The following is a 21,015-nucleotide window of genomic DNA, read 5'->3' as shown; positions in this document are numbered from 1 at the left end:
CTTTGCCAAGCACTGCATTTCATGTTTTGAGTGGGAAATGCAAAGACAGTCCTCCACCGTCCCTGGTATGTACCTAGGGAGGTAATTAACGCTGTGGGCTTCATATCTCAGACTTTGACCAGCGCGCAAGGGCTGTGAGTGCCAGTGACTGAACGGAGCGTCCATCTCGTCAGAGCTCGGATGTCAGTACACTAGTGTAAGTTCACCAAAGTGCCTCGGTCATCGTTAACTATCATCAACGAAAGGTTGAGCGAGCCGCGGACTTGATGGTGTAGTATAAGCGCCGGCCGCAGCGAGGAAGCACACCATCGACGAGTTGCTAGCTTTGCCTCGCTGCAGACACCAGCATAGAGCCACCATGCAGGATCCCGACAATGTCTGAAAGCGAGCAAAACACATTCCCCGAGGGCATTGCGCGGGCCGCTGCATGTGAGACCGAGTTCGTGTTGCCACTCGTCCAGCCCTTCGACACTAAAAAGTACGGCATGATGGCGCAGCAAAGCACGGAATAAAGCAGGCCTCGTATGGCTGCCCGTCTCCGCACGACCGCGGCAGTTCGTCTTTGATGATGCGCAGATACGGAGTCAGTTGCAGACACATATGACACTAACGACCCAGCGCTGTGGGATTCCTCTTTACTGTTCACGAATGGAACGCGCCAAGAGAAGTGTTCCGGCACTCTTCTCTGTCTGGATCTTGCGATGCAAGCCGCTCCTCATTCCTGCGCCCTTGAAATGTGGCCCATTACGCTATCTGCGTAAGGAATACACTCCACTAGTACGCTGTCCATGTAATCCGTACACTATTCCGTACACTACACTCAGGTACAGTACATCCGTACACTAGTAGCTGTGGGACCGGAGTGCCGGCTGGCGCGGCGACGGAGCCGGATCCCGGTCGGTGAGATGGAAATGCTCTGGAAGGTTTTCGGCGAACTTTCTGCCGCGACAGACGGTGCAGACACGAAGCCAGCTTTCGCGGCAATTTTCTCGTGTAACCAGTTTGCATAGTGTACTGTACACTAGATGGTCGAGTCAGGCCAGGAATTCCGCATGAGCGAGCCCTACGATGGGCCCACGGCGTTGCGTTCCAGATCTTGTTTGTTTGGAACGAGAACGGAACTGCGATCCAGCGCCTGGCCCGGCTCGGACCCGCACCCCTGGTCCATCACCCAACCAGGGCGGAGACCGTCCGATGGCGATGCACATCTCGCTCGTATGAGGAACCTGAGGTGCGCAGTGTGCAGTTAACGGCAGCCGTAGCCCCGTCTGTTCGGGAAAAAATAGTGAGTGACCCCCTTTCCTGGACAAGGGCCATCGCTGTCAGCAGCTGCCTTACCAAGCCCGTACGGAATACCAGAGCCAACCAGAGCGAGTGCAAGCACAGCAAAGCCGCCGGGGCACGCACCCATCGCCCAGGCGATCTCCAGTAACCCAGTCCCCGCCAAGCGTTTTGTCTCTCACTCCCGTCAATTGCCTCGCTGCCCAGATCCCTTCGTTCGGACACTCGTTTTGGCGGTTTTTGCACAGCGCTTCTGACTGACCGACACTCGTTTGGCTTTGGCAATCAGTGGCCAGCCCTTATTTTTTTTTATTATTATTTTTATTTTTGTTGCGTGCCTCCGAGGCCCGTTCTGTCGTTGGCACCTCGCAGCCGCCGCAGCCCGGCCTGAAAACGGAGTTTCAACAGGCAGACTCAGTCTGGGAGCAGTGCTTTAGGGGAAAGGAAGTTCCCCCTTCCAAGGTCCGAAGCCCGCGGAACCAAAGCACCACACAAGCACTCGCCCTTTGCACTCGCTCGCTGGTTGCACGGCCGGAGCTCGCAACAACCCTACGCGGTGATCACGGCCCGCCCTTTCCCGGCAGCGCCGTTGTCGACCGTCATGACGCTCAACCTCCCGCCGCTGGGCGGGAACAGCAGCGGAGGGGCTCATACGCAGCCGTCGCTGCCCTCGTTGCCCGCCCACTTGCAGTCCGATACCCAGTTGACCGCCCACCTCGCCAGCCGCTTCCATGTTTCCCTCCCGATCGCCCGGCTCTCGTCCCATGCGCTCATCTGCATCAACACGTACTCAAGCTCCTCCAAGGGCGATGGCTCCCGCGACTCGTGCGCCATGTCCGCGGCCGAGGACATGGCCGAACGGGCCTTTCTCCGGCTGGGCCACCGCTCTGAGAACCAAGCAATCCTCTTCCTGTACGATGCTCTCTCTCGTTCTACGTCATGGGTGCAGGCGGTGAGTGTGTTGGAGATGGATGCTGACCTGTCGGTAGCGGTGAATCTGGCTCGGGGAAGACGACCGTCCGATCTCACCTCCTGACCTCGCTCCTCAACCGCTCCTCCACCCCGCTCTCCGCCAAGGTGTCCCTTGCTGCCTACGTCTTCGACACACTCACCACCACGAAAACGGCCACGACGCCCACCGCCTCCAAAGCCGGCCTGTTCTACGAGCTCCAGTACGACACCGCCTCGACCACAAATCCGGTGCTTCTTGGCGCCAAGCTGCTGGACCATCGGTTAGAGCGGAGCAGGATAACGGATGTTCCGACGGGTGAGCGCAACTTCCACGTGCTGTACTACCTGCTGGCCGGCACGAGTGCGGCCGAGAAGGCGCACCTCGGCTTCGACGGGCCCGAGAAGCGGTGGAAGTACCTGGGCCACCCCACACAGCTCAAGGTGGGAATCAACGATGCCGAGGGCTTCCAGCTCTTCAAGACCGCCCTGCGGAAGCTCGAGTTCCCCCGCAGCGAGATCGCCGAGATCTGCCAGATCCTGGCCAGCATCCTGCACCTTGGACAGTTGGAATTCGAGTCCAGGTCCAGCACGACCGTCACCGGCGACGACAGCGGCGGCTTCTCGCACGAAGGCGCCCAGACGACGACGGTGGTCAAGAACAAAGATGTGCTTGGCATCATTGCCGCCTTCCTCGGCGTCAGCGCTGCTGAGCTGCAGACGACCTTGGGCTACAAGACCAAGATGATCCACAAGGAGAGGGTGACCGTCCTGCTCGACCCGGCCGGTGCCCGGGGGAATGCGAACGAGCTAGCACGGACGCTGTACTCTCTGCTCGTGGCCTACGTGATTGAGAGCATCAACCAGAGGCTGTGTGCCGCCGAGGACTCGATCGCAAACACCATCTCTATCGTCGACTTCCCCGGCTTCCAGCAACAGTCCTCGACCGGCTCGACTCTGGACCAGCTCCTGACCAATGCCGCCACCGAGTCGCTGTACAACCTGACGCTGCAGAACTTCTTTGACCGTAAGGCAGACATGCTCGAGACCGAGGAGGTGTCGGTGCCCGCGACCAGCTACTTCGACAATTCGGACGCCGTCAAGGGCCTGCTGAAGCCGGGCAATGGCCTCCTCAGCATCCTGGACGACCAGACCCGCCGCCATCGGACCGACATGCAGATGCTCGAGAGCTTGCGCAAGCGGTTCGAGGGCAAGAACCCGGCCATCTCGGTCGGCGCGGCCACGGCCAAGCTTCCCGGCAGCAACTTCTACACCGAGAACACGGCCGCCACCTTCACCGTCAAGCACTTCGCCGGCGAGGTCGAATACCCCGTCAAAGGGCTGGTCGAGGAGAACGGCGAAGTCATCTCGGGCGATCTCATGAACCTGATCAACTCGAGCAAGAGCTCCTTTGTCGCCCGTCTCTTCGGCCAGGAGGTGCTGCAGACCGTCGTCCACCCGCAGGAGCGGACCACCGTCATGCAAGCCTCCGTCAGCTCCAGGCCGATGCGCGCGCCCAGCATCATGTCGAAGCGTGGGCGGCCCGCTGCTCTCGCTGCCCGTGCCCGCGCTGCCGAGAGAGACATGTCAGTCGGCCAGGGTAGCGACACCGGCGAGAAACGGACAGGCGGCAGCGCCCGCGCCTCGGAGCAGGGGGCGTCGGGCCAGTTCCTCTCGGCGCTCGAGAACGTGACGCGGTCCGTGACGGCACCCGGCACGAACTGCTACTTCGTCTTCTGCCTCAAGCCCAACGACCGCCGCATCGCCAATCAGTTCGACAGCAAGTGCGTGCGCGCGCAGGTGCAGACGTTCGGCATCGCCGAGATCAGCCAGCGCCTGCGGTCCACCGATTTCAGCTTGTTCCTCCCGTTCGGCGAGTTCCTGGGCCTGGCGGACACCGAGACGATGCTCGTGGGCAGCGAGCGCGAGAAGGTCGAGGTGGTGGTCGAGGACAAGCGGTGGCCGGCCAACGAAGTGGCCATCGGCGCGACCGGCGTCTTCCTGAGCGAGCGCTGCTGGATGGAGATCGCGCAGTTGGGAGAGAGCTACTCCCAGTCAGGCCGGTACGGGCACTCGTCCGATGCAGGCGACGCCGCGGATCCGTTCCTGGCGTCCAAGGAACGCTTGGCTCCGGTGGGCGGAATGGGCGAGAAGAAGGCCGGCTATTTTGGCAGCAACGACGTGGACGCACGGTCCGAGGCGGGCGCGTCCGCCTATGGGGGCGGCGACTTGTTCAAGAACCTCGACACGCGCGAGCAGATGGCCGAGCGCGGCAACGAGAAGGACATGGCCGAGGTTGACGAGTTCAGGGATAGCCCCGCCCGCAAGCGCTGGGTTTTCGTCGTGCACATGCTGACCTTCTTCATACCCGACTTCCTCATCCGGTGGCTGGGGCGCATGCCGCGCAAGGATGTGCGCATGGCCTGGCGTGAGAAGCTGGCCATCAACATGATCATCTGGTTCAGCTGTCTGGTGGCCGCCTTCTTCATCGTCCTCTTTCCCTCGTTGATCTGTCCCCACCAGTACGTCTTCAGTCCGGCGGAGCTGGCCACGTACGACGGGAAGGACGGCCGCAGCGCCTACGCCGCGATCCGCGGCCAGATCTTCGACATCGGCGCCTTCTCGACCCGTCACTACCCCCAGTATCTGCCCGCCAAATACATCACGCAGTATGGAGGCATGGATATCACGTCGCTCTTCCCCGTGCAGGTGTCGGCTCTCTGCCAAGGCGTAAACGGCAGCATCTCGCCTTCCGTCCTGCTCGACTACAAGTCCACCAACATCACCGGATCGGCGGCCGTCATCAGCAGCCAAGACTTGAACTCGAAGTACCATGACTTCCGGTACTTCACCAACGATAGTCGGCCGGATTGGTTTTCGCAGCAGATCAAGATGCTGCGGGCCAACTACAAGGTCGGCAACATCGGCTACTCGGCCGAGTACGTGCGGACACTCAGCTCCAAGCAGCAGGTCATTGCCATCCTCAACAGCCGCGTCTACGACATGACCACGTACGTCCAGGGCGGACGGCGACAGCAGAATCCGCCGGGACAGCCGCCGCCGACGGACCCGGACGCTGTCAACTTTATGCATCCGCTCGTGGTGGATCTCTTCCAGCAGAAATCGGGTGACGATATCACGGCGCTCTGGCAGTCGCTGGGCATCGACGCAAACATGAAGAAGGCGATGCAGCTGTGTCTCGACAATCTCTTCTACGTCGCCGACGTCGACACGCGCGCGTCGGCCCGGTGCATGTTCGCCGAGTACCTGGTCTTGGCCGTCTCGGTCCTCCTGGCCAGCGTCATCGCCTTCAAGTTCTTCGCGGCGCTCCAGTTCGGCATCAAGAACATGCCCGAGAACCTGGATAAGTTCATCATGTGCCAGATCCCGGCCTACACGGAAGACGAGGAGTCCCTCCGGCGTGCCATCGACTCGGCGGCGCGCATGCGCTACGACGACAAGCGCAAGCTTCTGGTGATCATCTGCGACGGCATGATCATCGGGCAGGGCAACGACCGCCCGACGCCGCGCATCGTGCTCGACATCCTGGGCGTGTCCGAGGCGGTCGACCCGGAGCCGCTCAGCTTCGAGTCGCTCGGCGAGGGTCTCAAGCAGCACAACATGGGCAAGGTGTACTCGGGCCTGTACGAAGTGCAGGGCCACATCGTGCCCTTCCTCGTCGTGGTCAAGGTCGGCAAGCCGTCCGAGGTGTCGCGCCCGGGCAACCGGGGCAAGCGGGACTCGCAGATGATCCTGATGCGCTTCCTCAACCGGGTGCACTACAACCTGCCCATGAGCCCGCTAGAGCTCGAGATGTACCACCAGATCCGCAACATCATCGGCGTCAACCCGACCTTCTACGAGTTCCTGCTCCAGATCGACGCCGACACGGTGGTCGCGCCCGACTCGGCCACGCGCATGGTGTCGGCCTTCCTCGACGACACGCGCCTGATCGCCGTGTGCGGCGAGACGGCGCTGACCAACGCCAAGTCGTCCTTCATCACCATGATCCAGGTGTACGAGTACTACATCTCGCACAACCTGTCCAAGGCGTTCGAGTCGCTGTTCGGGTCCGTGACGTGCTTGCCCGGCTGCTTCTCCATGTACCGCATCCGCGCCGCCGAGACGGGCAAGCCGCTGTTCGTCAGCCGCGAGGTCGTCGAGGCGTACTCGACCATCCGCGTCGACACGCTGCACATGAAGAACCTGCTGCACCTGGGCGAGGACCGCTACCTCACGACGCTGCTGCTCAAGTACCACTCCAAGTACAAGACCAAGTACATCTTCAGCGCGCACGCCTGGACCATCGCGCCGGACTCGTGGACCGTCTTCCTCTCGCAGCGGCGCCGCTGGATCAACTCGACCGTGCACAACCTGATGGAGCTGATCCCGATGAACCAGCTGTGCGGCTTCTGCTGCTTCAGCATGCGCTTCATCGTCTTCATCGACCTGCTCTCGACCATCGTGCAGCCGGTCACGATCGCGTACATCGTCTACCTCATCGTCCTGGTGATCGAGAAGTCGACGGTGGTGCCCATCACGGCCTTCGTGCTGCTCGGCGCCATCTACGGCCTGCAGGCCATCATCTTCATCCTGCGGCGCAAGTGGGAGATGATCGGCTGGATGATCCTGTACGTGCTCGCCATCCCCGTCTTCAGCTTCGGCCTGCCGCTGTACGCCTTCTGGCACATGGACGACTTCAACTGGGGCAACACGCGCGTCGTCGCCGGCGAGAAGGGCAAGAAGATCGTCATCTCGGACGAGGGCAAGTTCGACCCGGCCAGCATCCCGCGCAAGAAGTGGGAGGAGTACCAGGCCGAGCTGTGGGAGGCCCAGACCAACGCCGGCGGCCTGCACGACGACGCCCGCTCCGAGATCTCGGGCTACTCGTACGCCACCCGCCCCAACGTCCCCATGTCCGAGTACGGCGGCTACACGCCCAACAGCCGGCCGGGCTCCATCACGGGCTTCCACCACCAGGCGACCCCGCCGCTGCCGACCGCGCCGAGCCGCATGTCGCTGGCCGCGTCCGAGATGCTCCACGGCGGCAACGGCGGCAACGGCAACAACAACAGCAACAACAACCGGCAGAGCCAGTTCGGCGGGTCGCAGTTCCTCGGCCCGTCGCCGTCGCACCCGGAGCTGGAGATGGCCAACCTGGCGGGCCTGCCCAGCGACGACGCGCTGCTGGCCGAGATCCGCGAGATCCTGCGCACCGCCGACCTCATGACGGTGACCAAGAAGGGCGTCAAGCAGGAGCTGGAGCGCCGGTTCGGCGTGCCGCTCGACTCGAGGAGGGCTTATATCAACAGCGGTAAGTTTCCTTTTCCTTTTTTTTTTTTTTTTTTTTTTCTCGTCCTCCTGCCCCTTTCTTTCGAACAGAAATTGGCTGACGAGGCTGGTGAATCCACAGCAACGGAAGCGGTCCTGGCTGGGCAGTTGTAAAGCCAGCCAGCCTATTGATTCGAGTTTTCGGCTACACTGCTGGTTGTTTTGGGGTTGGTCCTCAACCGCCGCGAGGCTATCTAGCTGGTTTCTGACCCCGACTCATCTCATCTGATCTGATCTGGCTTGTTGCTGTTTTTGCGATATTGATTTGCAGCGTCGGTTGACTAGGTAATCTAATGCTTGCTTTTTTGCATTGTCGGGAGAGCGAGGAGAAAGCGGTTTATTTTGGATCCATCAGAGACGAGGAAGGTCTGGAACAAAAAGAAAAATGAAGAGGCATTCATTCCCTTGCTCGGTTTTTCTTGGTTTTTTTTGTCTCGTCCTTGTGGTTGTGGTCGTTTTTGTCATGGCTGGCAGCTCGTTCTTATCCTCCCTCATACTCGTCCTCGTCCTTATTGTTATCATCACCATCTTTTTGTCTCGTCCTTGTGGTTGTGGTCGTTTTTGTCATGGCTGGCAGCTCGTTCTTATCCTCCCTCATACTCGTCCTCGTCCTTATTGTTATCATCACCATCCTTGTCATTGCCATTGTCATTGTCATTTGTATCGCGTTGTGTCGTGTCCTGTCGTGCCGTCGCGGTCAGTGTGGTCGGCATGCGCTGGTCTGTCTGTCCTTTGGCTCGAGAAGTTGTCGTGTTTTTTTCTCTCTGGAGAAAGGAGATGGGATAGCGCGGGCGGATTCCTTAGACAATGTGTTTTTCCTCTCTGCTTTGGCTAGCGGCTAACTAGTTGAGTTGTTGTATGTATATGTCATATCATCATATTAATGAGCATTTGGCTTGTGGTTCACAACACGGCGGGTGTGACGTTGACATGGTGAGGTCTTTTGTGGTTGCAGTTGGCGGGTCGGTGGTGTGGTTGGTGTGGGGTTTCGTTGACGTCTTGCGAGATGAAAGGGGCTCAAGATCGAGCCGAGGCGTTTGCGAAGCTGAGTGGAGGTACTGTGCTATGCCTTTATGCCCCTGATATGTTCTGGAGTTGCACCTCTTGCCTCGTGTGAGGTGGGAGATGCTGCCTGCCATTGGTATCAAACACTATGAGCCTCGGTTTCGCTGCATACCGGAGCTGGCAAGATGCTAGACATATGGCAGTCCAAGTTAGTTCGTCACCACGGCCAGGATCATCTCTACTATTCCTGCAGTGTTTGAGTAGATAAAAATGAGATGAATAAGTACTGCGTCTCAGAGCAAAAGAGTACACATGACAAGGGTGAGATTCGAACTCACGCCCCTTTCGAGACCACGGAAATCTGATTAAGGGTTGAAACACCTTAACGTGGCGCCTTGGACCGCTCGGCCACCTTGCCATTTCCGGTTGGGTTATTCTTGTGTGGGCAAATCTTTTGTCCAAGGCCTCCAGACATGACTGCAATGTTTACCCCCTTTCCCCTCGTTGCATAGATGCTTCGTCACCCTCACAGAAAATTGTAGGGAATTCATCCTGGCTATTGTGTATCCTCATTGCCAACTCACTGACTCCAAGTCTGAAAAGTTATCAACAACCCTGCTTCTCCATCCGCCCACCCTGCCCCAAACACAACACCACCATCACCCCTTCGTCATGCCCCCATCCACGCACACAGAGCATGAATGACATTCACTCAGTCCGTAGCTTACCGCCTCCCCTGATACCCCACGGCCGGCACCTCCGCGTCGAGCGGCAGGATGTCGGGCACGGGGCCGACGGGGGTGATGGACAGCGGGTTGATCTGGGTGTGCGACTTGGTGTAGTGGTTCTTGATGTGCAGGAAGTTGGTGGTCTCGCGGAAGGCCGGCACGGTCCAGTACAGGTGGCGCATCCAGCGGTGCAGCGCCGGGTAGCCCGAGCGGATGTCGCGGATGTTGCACTTGAAGTGCTGCACGTAGACGGGCTGTGCGGAGGGAGGCACGGGGGGCAATGGTATGTCAGTAACCTGTGGGATGATTATGCAAGGAAGGGGATGGTTTAGGACGGAGGGGGGCTCACGTCGAAGCGGATGATGGTTACGAAGCTGCCCGGTTGGACAGGCGCTGTTGTTAGCTAGCTGTGCTTGTGCTTCGTCCACTGCAAGTAAGCAAGGAGGCAGCCCGCTGGCAACTCACAGTCGGATGTCCACCTCGGTGAGGGTCTGGCCGAACCAGTAGGGCCCCTCGGCCGCCGTCTTCTCGAGGTGCGCCTCGGCGCGGTCCAGCGCCTCGAAGAGCGCTACCACATTGCGCTGGTAGGCCTCCTGGGTGGTGGCGAAGCCCGACTTGTACACGCCGTTGTTGATCTTGTCGTACTGCCACTCGTGCGTCTCGTCGATCTCCTTGCGCAGGGCCTCGGGGTAGAAATCGATGGCGCGGTACTGTTCGTCGATGAGGTCGTTGAACTAACCATCCCGCCAGTCCGTCAGCCAGCTCACCCCCCTGCAATAGCTCCTCCATCCATTGCGTTGTGGTCAGAGTCAGCCAGGCCTCTCACCTCGGTCCCAAACATGCGCAAGATCTCGCTGCTCTCGTTGTTGACGATCGTCTGCGTCTTCTTGTCGTACAGCACGGGCACGGTGAAGCGGCCCTTGTACGACGGGTTCGCCTGGAAGTAGACGTCGCGCAGGTGCGTGAAGCCCTCGTGGCCCGGCACCGGGTCCGGGATGACGTTCTTCCCGGGCGCGTCGGTGTCCTCGGGCGTGGGGAACCGCCAGCCTGGGCGGTGCGGCGGTCAACACGGCTGCCCCCCTGGAGCTCAAGGACAAGGAGGGTGAGGGAGTATGGCAAGCAGGCAGTCCTTACCCTTGTCTCCCATGTGCCAATGCACAACCGAAAACGAGATGATATCCTCAAGGCCCTTGAGCTTCCTGGCAATCAGGGTCCGCGAGGCCTAATAGTACAGCACGCATGCATCTCACGCCTGTCAGACCCAGCTCGCTCGCTAATTCAAAATTCAAAAGGACCAAATTTGAGAACAGGAGAGGAGGAGCACTGACCCACGGACACGCGTAGCTCACATACAGGTGGTAGCGGCCCTTCTCGGGCGGGAAGCGGGCGCCGGGCTCGCGCGAGATGAAGTCACGGAACGAGCTCTGCTGGCGCTTGAACTCGCCCGACTTGTCGTCGGGCTTGACCCAGTCGGTGATCTTGCCCTCGCTGTGCGCGCCGGGCGTGTCTTTGGTGGCCTGGCAGTTGCAAGGGCGTTAGTTAGAACTTAGCGAGTCCCTGACCTTGCTCGCGTCTCTCTCTGAGACATCATCAGGGGCTGCGATGATGAGATACCAGCCACAACTCACCATTGTGAAATGCCTGATTTGAACTCCTGCTGCGTACCCTGCCCAACTACACTGTGCAACACTTGCCGATGTGATGGATCTGCGCTGCTGGCGAGCAATGCCTCTTCCTCTCCCAGCGCGCACCGACGATGACGACGTGGACGTGTTCGAGGTCTGAGTCGAAAGTAATGCCGCTGGCGAACTCAGTGTCGAGATTCTCCCAAGAAACGTCCGAAGCAGCAGCGGGTGCGCACCACTTCTTATGGGACCCAAGCTCATAGAGGGGGCCGGGTCGTCGCTGCGTCTCGTCCGTTCGCCTCCGCTTTCGTCCATTACGTTCAGTTATGCTCCTGCCCGAGGTCTTTTATATGCATCTGGATGTACGGATCCATACCTCTACTTCCCTTACTTAAGCCAAGACAAACACAACAACTTACAGCAGCTTCCTCCAACTTAACACGGATTACCTGATGGAGAATGAGAGCTGCCAAGAAAAGACATCAGCCGAACTCCAAGATTTGTCAGTTCTTTTTCTCCGCACTGCGCTGTTCATCCTCCGTATCGCTACCAAAGCACTGACAAATAGTGACGTAATATAAGGGGACCACTTTGCACAATCCAAGCCCAGCGCCGAAGTAGCGGGTACTCCGCACCCGCAGTGGTGCATTGGGGATGAGTAAGGCACCTACAAGGCACTTACACAAGCGCGTGAACTATCCTTTCGCATACGGCAACGACAACCCCGGCATGCAAAACGAACCAACATCGCCCTCAATCCAAGAACGGACATATGTACGAGGTGGGATATCGAGGCGGCCTGGACCGGCCACAGTAATCAACACGAGGGGGGAATGCTTGTTGACTGAGATAAGCTTAGTACCACACAAGAGGAGGAGGAGCATCTCGCCCAAGACCTAAGATCTACTTCTTGTGTACAGAATACAGACCAGCCATACCAAGCGTCGGGCATAATAAACAACAACGTAGTCTATTTCCTAAGCCTTCAGGCATACCTACCTATCTGCAGTTATCCCACACTACCATACCGAAACACACGCTCGGGGACCAAGGGACCAAGGGTCCAAGGGTCCAGGGTCCAAGGGTCCAAGGGTCCAAGTTAGGGTCCAAGGGTCCATGGTCCCCTTCACAATTGCTTCCCACATCTACCGAATCTTGGCCTTGATATACGGCACCTCGACGTCCTCGCCGTTGGCGTCCTCGACGACGACCTCGAAGATGAGCTCGGTCTGGTGGGCGGGGATGGGCTTCTTGGTGACCGACTCGACCAGCTCGCTCAGCCGCATGCCGAGCTTGTCCTTCTGCTTGGCCGGCGGGAAGAAGGCGGCGAACAGCAGGCTGACGCCCGAGCTGAGCATGGCGATGGTCAGGCCGCGCTGCTCGAAGTCGTCGAGCAGCTCGCGCAGCGTGACGTTGCCCACCTCGAACCGGTCCCAGATCTTGTCCAGCGTCACCTTGCCGCTCGGGCCCTGGTACTCGACCTTGGGGCTGGCGATCGGCTCGCTGAACCCGAAGAAGGGCAGCGCCAGGTTGACGAACCCGTTCTTGTACTGCCCGATGTCCTTCTTGCCGTCCACCACCTTGTACAGCTCCAGGATGACCAGACCCGTCACCAGCGCCGTCGTCGTCGCGATCGCCGGGATGATCTTGCCCGCGATGAACTTGGTCTTGTGCCGGTCCGCCGGCTCGATCTTGTAGTTCTCCGCCCGCAGGTTGCTGGCCGCCGTGATGAAGTCGATGTGATAGTTCGTGTCGTCGTCCTTCTCGAACTCGACCGGCGTCAGCTTGAACCCAGCCAGCGATTTGGGGTCCGGCAACTCGTTGATGAGGCTCTGCAGCTCCGTCGTGTCATCGAATGCGCTGGCGCCAGCGTTCGGGTCCTAGAATTGCATTAGCTATCATCACACGGGGAATGCACTCCTTTTCACCGAAAATCGCAAGAGGGAGAGCAACACTCACCGGCTCCTTGTCATCCGCCTGGATCTTGACGTTGGCGTCGGGCGAGAAATCCGGCACGATGACGGCCTCCAGCGCTTGGAGGTAGTCCTGCTTGCTCTTCCCCTTGACATTGATATTGTAGTTGAATGCATGCAGATTCGTCGCCGCCTCGATGAAGGCAAAGTGCGTCGGGTTAGAAGCGTCGAACTTGAGCGGGTCCGGCGCCCGCTTGGGGCCCGACCAGAAAGGCGTCCCCGTCGACGAGACGGCGTCCTTGGGGAAGTTGTAGAGCAGCTGCTGGATCGCGTTGTTGTACTGCTTCTCAAACAGCATGCGAGCCCACTGGACGCAGTCCTCGAACGTGAGCGCCCGCTCGTTCTTCAGGAAATCCACCAGCATCTCCAGCGTCGCCTTCTCGTTCCCGCCCTGCTTCAGCGTGGTCTCCAGGTAGTTGGGCTGTGTCAGGTAGAGGTTCACCGTCTCGGCCGGCTTCACGAAGGAGCTCTCAAACAGCTCCCGCGCCCACGCGATCGTGTGCTCGATCTTGTTGGGGAAACTCCGCAGCGTGCACATGGGGAACGACTGCTCCGGCGGGTCCTGGGACGACGAGTACGACTCGGTAATCATGGGGAGGACCACCTGCGTGTTGCCCTTGGTGCCGAGCGTGCCGCTCTCCAAGAGCGGCTTGCGGAAGAACACGCATCTCCTGTCGACGTACGTCCTGGCCTCGACGTTGTCCAGAGCATTGGTCACGCCGTCCAGGCCGTTCCAGAAGTCCTCGTTGAAGATGTGCTCGGTCTCGGGGCTGACTCGGTCCTTCAACGCGACGATGTGGCCCTCCAGGTCCGGGTTCATCGCCTGCACCGCCTTTGCCGCACACTCGCTCTTCATCTGGCCCACGTCCTTCGGCCGGAACAGGAACTGCCGGTTCAGGTTGCTCTTCTCGATCTGGTCCATATCGGTCACCGTGATCCGGCCGTTGGGGCCGGTGCCGAGTCCAATCATGGCCCAGTTCTTGAGCATCTCGCAGCCGATGGCGCCGGCGCCGACCAGGAACTGCTTCATATTGGCAATCTTCTCCTGGAACTCGCGGCCGAAGACGGCGATCTGGCCGTCGTACCGGGAGCCGGTCGGCTTGCACAGCTCCTCCGACCGCGCGGACCCTGTCGGGAGCGACTCGAGCGAGTCAAAGTACATAAACTGCTTCACGGGGTGGAATTTTCCCGATACAGCCTTCAGGACCTCCTGCGCCGTCAGACCACCGAAGAAGGCCGCCATGGGACTCAGGTCGCCCGTTGCCTGGTAGCTGAGCTCCTTGAGCAGCTTCTCATCGAACTCCACCTCGATGCCCTCGTCCTTGGCGAACTTCTTGGCCGAGTTCAGGATGACGAGCGCATCCTCCTCGTTCATGGGTCTGGGAAGCCGGCCGTGGGTCTGGAAAAAGGCGTGCAGGGCCTGGAAGCCGATGTGAAGCTGCATGGGACGGTCGAACTTGGCAAAGTCGGAAATGACAAACTCGGGATCTTTCATGGCGGCAGAGATGGACTTGAAATCGACAAACTTGGGCATCTTGACTTGTTGGAAAAGCCCTCCGCGCTTGTACTGACCCAACCCCGAGACGTCGCCAATCGAGAAGGTGTAGGGGCCCTTGACCGTCACCTTCCGCGGCTCGCAGCCGTTGAGACCTTCCATACCCTCGATTTCAGAAAAAGTGACATAATCCCCGTCTTCAAGGCCGTGTCGAGTTTCGTCAAGCGCAGAGACCAGGCCCTCCTCGTCGATGCCTGCAACGATGCCGTTGACGGGATTCTCGCCGGTGGCGTCGAGGACGGTGAAGCCCTTGCCGAAGTCGCAGAACACGGACCCGAAGAGGCCAAAGGTGTCGGCAACGATGAAGTAGATACCCTTTTCGTGGCAGTAGTCGCCGATGATCTGCTGGAGGAGGAGGGGGGTGTTGGTGAGGACAACGACTTGATATTTATCAAACTGCGACAGGTTCTCGCCGAGACTGCGGCAGAACAACCTTGTTAGCACAAGGTGGTCTCATACTATAAGAGCCCAACAACTCCCTTCGGCGCATACCTGGCAGACTTGTGGATGTGGACCGGTGTGTACGCGTTGAGCTCGGCGACGCGCGGGGCCGTGACCTGGTCGCGGGGCTTGCCGACATCTTCGACGCGGAGGAAGAACTGGGATGAGAGGTCCGCGATGGCGACCGGCGCCGGATCGTGGAGGGCCAGGCTCTTGACACCAGCAAGGGCGACGTTCTTGGCAATCTCGACACCGAGACCCTTGAGACCAACGATGAGCACGTTCGATGCGCTCATCCGCTTCATGGCCTCGTGGCCCAGCACATAGAGCTGCCGGCTGTAGAGCGACTCATCGATCTCGGTGGTGCCCACGGCCGACTCGTCCACCTGCATCCGGGTGACGAGGTCGACCTCGCCGGGCTGCTTCTGGGCCTGCGCAGACATGGTTAGAGCGAGGGGTCAGGGTTGTCGTTTTTGTGCAGTGTGATCGGCGCAGAGTTGGAAGGAAACGAAATCCAGGCAACCGATCATGCACCTGGGAACCCCAAAGGCAGAAGAAGAGCAAAAGGGACCCGAGATCGCCGTGCATCCGCACCGAGGAGGGACAAACTCACAGTCATGGTCCGTTTGAGAGAGAGAGGCAGATCGCCGTCGGATACTTTGCGCTTCCCCAGCTTGGCGAGTTTGTTAAGTGCAGTAAGATAGGTTCCTTCGTGATCGGCTTGTGGGCATGCGACGGCAAACAGTGATGGTGAGTGATGACGGCGGGAGTTGCAGTTGCGAGTTGCTTGGTCAGGTAGTTGCTTGGGAGGAAGTTGCAAGCTGCACGAGAATCAGCCCCGCCACCGATGACGGTTGCCGGCGGCAGCTATGGCTGGCCCGGAGAGCGGGTGGGTGCCTGGAGCTGGAGGGGAGGGGCAGGTTGGCAGGCGCACCGTAAACGCACTGTGACTAACCATTTTCGTTCTCCCCTGCGCACTGCTCCCAGCTGGAAGGACTGATGATACCGCGACTCCTAAGATCCAAAATGTGTTCCCCTCCTTCTATTTCACTCTCCACCTAGGTACTTTCAGTCCGTCAGGGGCTTTTTATTTTCCGTCTTGCATGAAGGACCTGAGATCTCGTCCGAGCCTCCTTGGCTGCTGCTGACAAAAAGCCTGCTTAGCAATTGCCAGCCACCACCTGCTGAGCGAGAATCCACGGGGTTCCGGGTGCTCGGCCGAGTTGAGAGTCTGTTAGTCACTCGCCGTTCCACCGGCAGTAACTTTCTGCCCAAGTTGGCATCGATTTCCTACCCCATGATATCTCGCATGTAGCCCGCCAAACGCTCCAACAAATGTGTGCCAGACGCTCCCCTCAGCAAACCCGTGATGATGGCCCTGTCTTTTCAAGATATAGTCGTACCCAACGGCTCCTTCAACAACATTCATTGAACAGCCTTGAGATGAACGTCACTGGGAAGTGGTTTGTCAGACCGCATCCGGCCTCGAGAAAGGACATAAGGCGATGGGGTGAACATACAAGATCAGGTCTGCGTTTGGAGGGATATGGCCATGAAAACCCCTGTTGGCAAATTATCAGTCTTCCGTTCCCCGAGGGGGGAGGTGATTTATTCTGCTGACTCACCTTTCTCCGTAGGCATAGTCACTGCCCAAACGGGATGTTAGTGGCCGGGCTCCATCGTCCGTCCGATACGTCCAGGTCCTCTTGGGAGGGAGTCGACTTACCTCGTGATATCGAGAGTCGCGTGCTCGCCGACCTTCATGTCCAAGACTGCCTCATCCCAGCCTGCGCTGCGTCAGCCGCGTGCCACCCCTGCTGATGGAACAGGAGGCGCTGCTTAGGGTTCCTTGCCCCCTTTCTTACTTACCCCTGATAAGCCTGCCGATTCCTATTTCTGTGATGAAGTCGCCTCGGCTGCGGGAGGAGTCAAATCTATTGGGGACGGGGAAGCATCTCGTTAGTCTCGCTGTGGACGGACAACAGCGGGAGGCCTCGAGCTGGTTACTCACTCGACTCCCTTGTTGTCAGGTTTGCTTGTGTCTTTTAGCCAGCCCGTGTACTCGACCGTCACCTTCTGGCCCCTGACGGGCTGAGGCCCCGTCCCCTCGACGCGGATTGTTCTTGTCACGCCCATTGGCAACTGTGGCACACGAAGACACAGGATGGAGCAGGTGTTGGGATTGCTTCTGTTGGGGATTCTGCTGCTTTATGTTCCGAGTATATGGCGAGACGGACGACATATATGGCGAGACGGACGACAGCGTTTCTCGGCCCTGTGAGTCGAGCGTGGCGAACTACACCCACCGCGGTTTGAGCAGCCAGGCGGGAGTCCAAGAGGATAAGGTGAAGAGAGGTAGGCAGGCGCAAGGCCGACGCTGGTGTTGAGGGTCTCGCTGGGCTGCACGGTGGGTTATCCTGGGCCTCGAGGGGGTGGGAAGGGACTTTTGAAGGGAGAGCAAGGCAGGTAACGGGGTATTTCAACTTTCGTGGGACACAAAGGACGCGGTCCGGAGAAGTTGGACTCGGGTAGGTACCTGACCTCCCTAAGACCACAACGTTTTATTTATTTATTCGATTACTTGGCTTGGCTGGCAAGAGAATATACCTTCCGGATATGGCACGCGTTGCCGTCTGGGGAAGTCTATGGTACATGAACGAGCGCCGTGGGGGGGGAGAGGGGGGGAGAAGGAGGGGGGGGAGCTTGGGGGGACCTGGTCGGCTGTCCATGAGGCATGCAGATCGGCTTTCCATGGCTGGAGAAAGACGGGATGCCGTGCTGCGGAGTCCAGTCTGCATGGAATCTTGGGGCCGGGGGTGTCGATGCACACTTTTCACAGCGAGGCTTCGTGATGTTGGCGGCAAGAGCGCTGGGCAAGCTAGTCGGCGACTGCCCATCCATGTATGAACCGATGTACCGGCCAAGCCCGGCCCTGGTTGGCTGTGTGCTCCCGCAAAGCAAGATCTCTGCTGTAAGACGGCGCAGGGTCATCCGAACGTGGGGTTAGACATCCCCAAGATTAGGTCTTTTCCTTCCATCTTCAACACTCGCTTGCCGCTAGCCAACTCGCTGCAGCCAATCTGCCAACTGCATCTTGCATCATACCAACACGATGATCGTGTGCTACGCCAATGATTTGACACCAATTGTAGCGGTCTGTCGACAAGATTGCATGCGCTAGGTAGTCCGAGTCAATGGCGCCGTGGTGCGGCCACAGCCAAGCCCGCAGCAGACCGCCCGTTAACAGACGAAAGAGAGAGACATGCGCCGTGAGACACGGACGGCTTTTAGCCTTCATGAAGCGAGTGGATTCATCGTTCCGCCATGTCGCCGAGCCGTTGGCGACGCGCACCGTTCTTTTGCTTTTGCCCTGCATGCTTGGCGAGGGGGATGTGATTGAGGTCTCGAGCTTGCTCAGCCGCTCAACCTCCACCCCACCAAGCAACCTGGCGAGGTCGGAGATGTGTCCGAGTCCGAGGCATGTTGCCCGGCCAGATACGGGCCGCATCTGGCATCTGCCGTCCCGACCCGTCTTTGGCTGGAAAGATCCAGGGGTACGTTGTACACACCCTCTTCCATTCCGCGTGGTACATACATCGACGAGGCAAACATTTGGTGCCAACCGGCATCCAGCGAAGGCGAGCCGCGCCTGGCGATGATCAGTCAACGATCCACTGAGATGGTTGGGCGCAGACAAACTCGACGCGGTGACCCAACAGCGGGTCTCATTGCTTTACCGCCTGAGACCTGGCCCCTTCGTTGGGAGGATGTCGGCATGTCACCACTTCAGATCTTGCATCCTCTCTGCCGGAGCGGAGAGACTTGTCATTCGCTCAGCTGCGCGGGACCCTTTTGTCCAACCACAGCTTTTGCTGCCCGGGTGCTGGATGCCGTGAGAAGCCGCTGAAGAGTCCCCATCTTGTTGGCTGCCAACGGCCGCATTTGCTTTAGCCTCACCGCTCCTGTCCGATCGGAGGGCCGAAAGGGGAGCGCCGATGGCGAGGGAGATGCAGACCGGACATGCGCCGTGGGTCCTGTAAAAGCGCGATAAGCGAAACCTCTGCGGTCCTACCCCCAGGAGGAGCCTAGTCGCGGCTGCAGTGCAAGGGTTCAGCGCGGGCGATGGCATACGATATCTCGATCTGCGCAACCGCTTCTTTGCGGTACCCATCACACAAGCACTGGATCTCACACCGGATAACTGGGTTATGACCGGTCTCGGCCTGGCGCAGGATGGTACGCCGGGCCTGGCATGCTACGGCCCTGACTTCTTGGGATCCTCTGTTGGGCGAGGGGTACTCTCTCCCCGGCTCTCCAAGCTCTTCAGTTGAGAACTTCTTCGGCTATGCACATACGCACCGCTTTATGTTGGGAGCTTTCGGATACTCTTTAGGACGTCAGGCTCGGGCTATCCTCTACCGAGCTAGCCTACCGGAGGCCATCCCGAGCAAGGATTTGCGGACCTGTCGAGAAGCAGTGTATCCGTAGGTCAGTCTGTTGCATAGTGTACTCAACATCGGCAGATCCTTGCATTGCTCACATATGCACCAAGTAATCACAGTGATATGCACGTTCGGTGGTGAGATTTTGATCGATTCTAGCGTCGATCCTGATTCACTCACTGCCAAATCTCTTGCAGCTGCTTGAGTGACCCGACAAGGACGGGGAGCTCCGTGTGTGTCAGGCAGGTACTCCACAGGCAACGGGCAATCGCGGCAGCATCTCGGGCCCCCGCGGCATCGTCTAGATCGGAGTGGGACGTGGCCGGCAAACACGTGGAGCGGCCCAAGTGGCCGAGCCTTCGGTATCACGGAGTCAGCCCGACCGGTAACTACCAGGGAGTCATTGCGTCAACTGCGAGACGCATCCTGCCGACGCCGATGGCCGGGGGCCGGGTATGGCTGCTGTTGTCATGGCTGGCCGCATGCCGCAAAACGAGCTGCGGTTTGCAGCAGTGCGAGAAACTGCATTGATGCTTCTTCTTCGTCTTCTTCTTCTCTCCCTAGCACGTTCTGGGAAGGAGTATGCGAGCGAGCCGCGGGTGGTCTGAGGCCCGACCCGAGAACTTTCGGCCGGCCAGATCTAGTGATCGGGTCGTGTAACAGCGGAAGGGTAACTCGCGGATCTGGGAAACCGCAGATTGCGTGAGGCATGGCGGGGCGACTTACACCTGACCTCCTTTTTCTACCAGTTCGATGGCTATCCGCCATGTCGTGACGCGTTGCCTGTGAGTTAGGAGAGAACTTCCCAGCCAATTCCCCGGCCCTTGCTGGGTAGCTGGCTAACCCGCCCTCTAGGGTAGGGAACCTGAGCGGGTCGATGCTCTCAGAGTGGTGGCTTTGAACTGGGACACTTGCTGAGTGGTTTATTTACAGACGCGTTGACGATCGATTAGTCCAGTACCTCCCCACGACCGGTTCGAGGACAAACGATGCAAAGAAAAGCAGTATACGAAAATGCATATCTCTCGAATACTCGTACACGAACCTGGCCATTTCGATCCTCATAGCTCTCAAACACCACAACTTCAAAGCACACCCTCCTCCTTTGCGGCATCCTTGATCTTGTTCATTGCTTGGTTCGCCGTGTTTGTCCAACTCGGCCCGCCCTTTGACCCGACCTTTGACCCTTGTCGCTCGCAAACACCACGCGAAAACACAAGTTTTTTTTACAGAAACCCGAAAACGGATTCCACAGTAGGAGCCCAATTGTGGACTCTATGTTCAGCTTTCTGCAAAAAGCCTGTGGAGAAAGAGTGCCCTGTGTGTTGTAGGACCCCCTGGATCCGCTTTCGCCTGGTGTTTGCACGAGGTGCTGATAAAAAACAAGGACGCACAATGGTCCGGTCGCCATTGTCTTTGCCTTGAACCCATCGTACCCCTCCTTGCGCATCCCTTCGCATACCTCACCGTGTCATAATGCTCCATCCACCGTCTCCTTCCGGTTCGGCCGCCGAACAGGAGCGGTCAGGGACTCCGACCACAGGCCCGCTTCCGTCTCCACCTCCACCTCCACTTCGCCCGCCCCCGAGCCGAGTGGAGCTCGGTGAAAGTCACACAAAGAAGCCCTCCCCGTGCCTCGACAAGCTCGCCGACATGGCGGCAGATGATGGCTTCTGGAGCAGGGGA

The 21,015-nt window shown here is 59.0% G+C and overlaps 5 protein-coding genes and 1 non-coding gene across 6 annotated transcripts in view; 2 read left to right on the top strand and 4 right to left on the bottom strand.

The window, feature by feature from the left end:
* Positions 1-1,657: 1,657 nt before the first annotated feature.
* On the top strand, positions 1,658-7,810 carry THITE_2115877 (glycosyltransferase family 2 protein). Its single transcript, XM_003653373.1, has 3 exons — positions 1,658-2,193; positions 2,271-7,543; positions 7,643-7,810. The coding sequence occupies exons 1-3, from the start codon at positions 1,883-1,885 to the stop codon at positions 7,672-7,674; spliced, it is 5,616 nt and encodes a 1,871-aa protein (XP_003653421.1). The 5' UTR covers positions 1,658-1,882; the 3' UTR covers positions 7,675-7,810.
* A 1,068-nt stretch (positions 7,811-8,878) lies between these two features.
* On the bottom strand, positions 8,879-8,983 carry THITE_t55. Its single transcript has one exon. It is a non-coding gene; the product is annotated as a tRNA-Leu (tRNA).
* Positions 8,984-9,289: 306 nt separating this feature from the next.
* Positions 9,290-10,924, bottom strand: THITE_2144537 (uncharacterized protein; the record flags this gene model as incomplete). Its single annotated transcript, XM_003653372.1, has 7 exons — positions 9,290-9,547; positions 9,643-9,667; positions 9,759-10,027; positions 10,120-10,340; positions 10,428-10,515; positions 10,622-10,810; positions 10,922-10,924. The coding sequence occupies 7 exons, from the start codon at positions 10,922-10,924 to the stop codon at positions 9,290-9,292; spliced, it is 1,053 nt and encodes a 350-aa protein (XP_003653420.1).
* Positions 10,925-11,932: 1,008 nt separating this feature from the next.
* Positions 11,933-15,747, bottom strand: THITE_2115865 (uncharacterized protein). Its single transcript, XM_003653371.1, has 4 exons — positions 15,501-15,747; positions 14,939-15,318; positions 12,878-14,864; positions 11,933-12,798 (listed from the first exon to the last, which is right to left on the bottom strand). Exons 1-4 carry the CDS (start codon positions 15,504-15,506, stop codon positions 12,064-12,066), a joined length of 3,108 nt encoding a protein of 1,035 aa, XP_003653419.1. The 5' UTR covers positions 15,507-15,747; the 3' UTR covers positions 11,933-12,063.
* A 565-nt stretch (positions 15,748-16,312) lies between these two features.
* On the bottom strand, positions 16,313-17,023 carry THITE_2129042 (uncharacterized protein; the record flags this gene model as incomplete). The annotated part of the gene is made up of 6 exons (XM_003653370.1): positions 16,313-16,340; positions 16,408-16,449; positions 16,513-16,533; positions 16,614-16,674; positions 16,757-16,803; positions 16,899-17,023. 6 exons carry the CDS (start codon positions 17,021-17,023, stop codon positions 16,313-16,315), a joined length of 324 nt encoding a protein of 107 aa, XP_003653418.1.
* Positions 17,024-20,693: 3,670 nt separating this feature from the next.
* Positions 20,694-21,015, top strand: part of THITE_2115859 (uncharacterized protein) — a 1,085-nt gene continuing 763 nt past the window's right edge. Inside the window, exon 1 of the mRNA XM_003653369.1 lies at positions 20,694-21,015. This exon is cut by the window's right edge and continues 763 nt beyond it. Within this exon, the coding sequence (XP_003653417.1) occupies positions 20,806-21,015 (210 nt within the window). The 5' untranslated portion in view covers positions 20,694-20,805.

The sequence above is a fragment of the Thermothielavioides terrestris genome, chromosome 2, assembly GCF_000226115.1.
Source record: "Thermothielavioides terrestris NRRL 8126 chromosome 2, complete sequence".
NCBI classification, from domain to species: domain Eukaryota; kingdom Fungi; phylum Ascomycota; class Sordariomycetes; order Sordariales; family Chaetomiaceae; genus Thermothielavioides; species Thermothielavioides terrestris.
The sequence above is the reverse complement of the archived record's forward strand: the minus strand, read 5'-3'. Positions and strand labels throughout refer to the sequence as shown.

Coding starts and splice junctions, on each gene's coding strand:
- THITE_2115877 (XM_003653373.1), top strand. CDS start 1,883: ATGACGCTCAACCTCCCGCCGCTGGGCGGGAACAGCAGCGGAGGGGCT. Junction 2,194..2,270: donor AACCAAGCAATCCTCTTCCT/GTACGATGCTCT, acceptor ACCTGTCGGTAG/CGGTGAATCTGGCTCGGGGA. Junction 7,544..7,642: donor GAGGGCTTATATCAACAGCG/GTAAGTTTCCTT, acceptor GTGAATCCACAG/CAACGGAAGCGGTCCTGGCT.
- THITE_2115865 (XM_003653371.1), bottom strand. Junction 14,865..14,938: donor CACATCCACAAGTCTGCCAG/GTATGCGCCGAA, acceptor GTTCTGCCGCAG/TCTCGGCGAGAACCTGTCGC. Junction 12,799..12,877: donor AGGCGGATGACAAGGAGCCG/GTGAGTGTTGCT, acceptor ATGCAATTCTAG/GACCCGAACGCTGGCGCCAG.